This window comes from Penaeus monodon, chromosome 19 (genome assembly GCF_015228065.2).
Source record: "Penaeus monodon isolate SGIC_2016 chromosome 19, NSTDA_Pmon_1, whole genome shotgun sequence".
NCBI classification, from domain to species: domain Eukaryota; kingdom Metazoa; phylum Arthropoda; class Malacostraca; order Decapoda; family Penaeidae; genus Penaeus; species Penaeus monodon.
Genome location: NC_051404.1, coordinates 3,353,415 through 3,355,971, shown reverse-complemented (window position 1 = coordinate 3,355,971; position 2,557 = coordinate 3,353,415). Strand labels below are relative to the sequence as shown.

Genomic DNA, 2,557 nt, shown 5'->3' with positions numbered 1-2,557 from the left:
AGGGAAAAATTTTATTACATCAATTTCTTTAGCTCTATATTTTTGCATATTACTGCTGGTCCTACAACTAAAAAGACACTGAATTACAGTGTAAAACTTACCATCAAGGGCAATGTAATTCAGATTGTGCTGTGATGCTTCAACTTCCTTGGGGTCTTCTTGGGACCAATCCCTCTCATTAAAGATGTCCTTCTGACGAAATTCTGCATTGTCGTCAAACTTCATCTTAGCATCAAGAGCATACACTGTAGACAAACAACCAGCCATTACTATTAACTCATAACATCTATGTAAAGTAAAATGAGACATGTATCCTTACTCTATCAGACTGTCAGGATTATCAAATTCTAACACATTTTTATATACCTTTTACTACCAGCAAGATGTTAAAATATATTAACACAAAACCTAAAAACATCCATTACTAAATAGAATGCAATTTATTACTCTTTCCATATGTATCTTCAGCATAAGGGTTGATCTCAATCATGGAGGCATCGTAGTTAACGAAAGCATTGTAAAGACTGTGTATGACAGCAACGGTCTCTGCAAGTCGTGATTCTAGACCAAGCTTCAATGCGATTTCCTTTGCCTTATCATCAGTCATACCTGGAAAGAAGAGATCACTTAATATACAGATAACCGAGTATGAAATGTATCATCCTTCTTGTTATATCTAATGATATACTCACATCAGTTTTTAAAAGTACAATGAGATATGCATGATCCATACCAACTGAAATGTCAATGGGGAACTTAAAAATGGCATCAGGACTCTCTTCTGCAACATCTTCAATATTAACTCCTCCCTGTGAGGATGCAATGATCACTGGCCCCTGTGAAAAATCAAGTATACAATTCATGAGAATCAGAACTCTAATATTTTTAGTAACTCGCTTGTTAATATCAACATTAAGAAGATAACTCAATTTAAGTCCAATTATCATATTGGAGATAAAACTTTTCTTTTAAAAGAAAATGAAATACTTTTAGGGAAACTTAACTAAAGGATTATTAGTTAACTAAAATATGGTTAAAAAAAAATTCTGAACTTACAAATTATCATAACTTATCGCAGTAGTGCCTTGGAAAATTATACCACACAAGTATGGCAATAAAAAAATAAAATAAAATTATTACTAATAACCATAGTACAAATGACAGGAAAACAATAACTAATATTCTATAAATCCAATAACAACCTATATCCAACCTTCCATATACCCTACTTATCACTCCTTTCCACCTTATAATGTTCAGTAAATAAAAAAATAAAATCTCGAGACAAAACTCACACCAAATGAACGTTCCATCATGATTGCCATGTAGAACTCCCGTCGAGGAAATTTTCGTTCACAAACCATGACCTTGTTGCAGGCAATTCCTCTCTCTCCAGTCTGTTTGGTCACCAGCAGGTCACCAATCATCTTGCCAGCAATATCTCCAGCTTCATCAGCCCTGTGATATTTAATTTGTATAAATATTAGAATGATACTGACACATGAAAAATATGCATTTAAAAGACAAATGCTCAGGCACAAACTAATGATGTATCTTAGAATATCTTTTGAAATAATACAGCTTCAATCTGTCCTTCTAGTCAAGATAATAACACCACATCCATGGCTTGCTGGATGGGGTATTCTGATATAATTCTCTTTTACACAATACTGCAAAAAATCAACGAACTTTCATACTCTGAGATCTCTGATAATAGATGCTTTATGAGGATTTTTACTATGATAATGGAAGGATAATACACTTAACTGTTTATGCTAATTCCATCCTTAGCCTAAGGATACTGAACATATGGATGCATACTTACGAGTAGACAAGCTTTACTCCTCCCTTCAGGCCCCCTTTGAAGTGCCCCTTGCCGCGGCCACCAGTGAGCACTTGTGCCTTGACAACCACATCGGTGGAGTCTAGGCCCTTGGCAATGTCAACAGCTTCTTCAGCTGTGTGAGCAACACCAAAGCCAGGAACAGGAATTCCTGCCTTCTTGAGCAGGGTGAAGCTCACATGTTCATGGACATTAAGGTGCCTCTTCTGCTGTACTCCTGCCAGTGGTGCAACTGCTGCATTGCTCAGGACCTGGTGGTGCACAGGTAATAATACACAGGTCAAATAGATCGTAAATACAATACACTATCAAGCCCTAATAGAGAGAAGGGTAACTTTTTGGCTGCAAGCAACTTAGCAACACCATTTCTAACCATCAGGACTTTTACCTTAACAAACAAATCATAAATATTGTGTTGTAAAAGCCATCAAAATTGTATTAAATCATTTGCTTTTTTATCATAGGTTTAATAAATAACCCTGTCTGAACTGGTTAAGCATTAGTCTGGATAAGATTTTAACACCTGTAGCCTTTAATTTCTTGTATGCTGCAAATAGCATAAAAATATAACTGATGGACAATAATAAGAAGGAAGATAAGAAAGAGTGAAAGCAAGAGTATTAATAAGTAATGAAATGACTAACTATGAATATATTACCTAATCACATTCACAATAAAAAGAAAATTAAGATAAAAGAGAAAACTGTAATACTG

The 2,557-nt window shown here is 34.9% G+C and overlaps 1 protein-coding gene across 1 annotated transcript in view; it reads right to left on the bottom strand.

Moving 5' to 3' along the window:
• Positions 1–2,557, bottom strand: part of LOC119584974 (succinate--CoA ligase [ADP-forming] subunit beta, mitochondrial-like) — a 10,296-nt gene that overhangs the window by 2,232 nt on the left and 5,507 nt on the right. The window contains exons 2-6 of the mRNA XM_037933570.1: positions 1,826–2,094; positions 1,296–1,458; positions 734–836; positions 448–609; positions 102–245 (exon numbers count right to left, since the gene is read on the bottom strand). Of these exons, the coding sequence (XP_037789498.1) occupies positions 102–245; positions 448–609; positions 734–836; positions 1,296–1,458; positions 1,826–2,094 (841 nt within the window). The remainder of the gene's footprint in view (positions 1–101; positions 246–447; positions 610–733; positions 837–1,295; positions 1,459–1,825; positions 2,095–2,557) is intronic.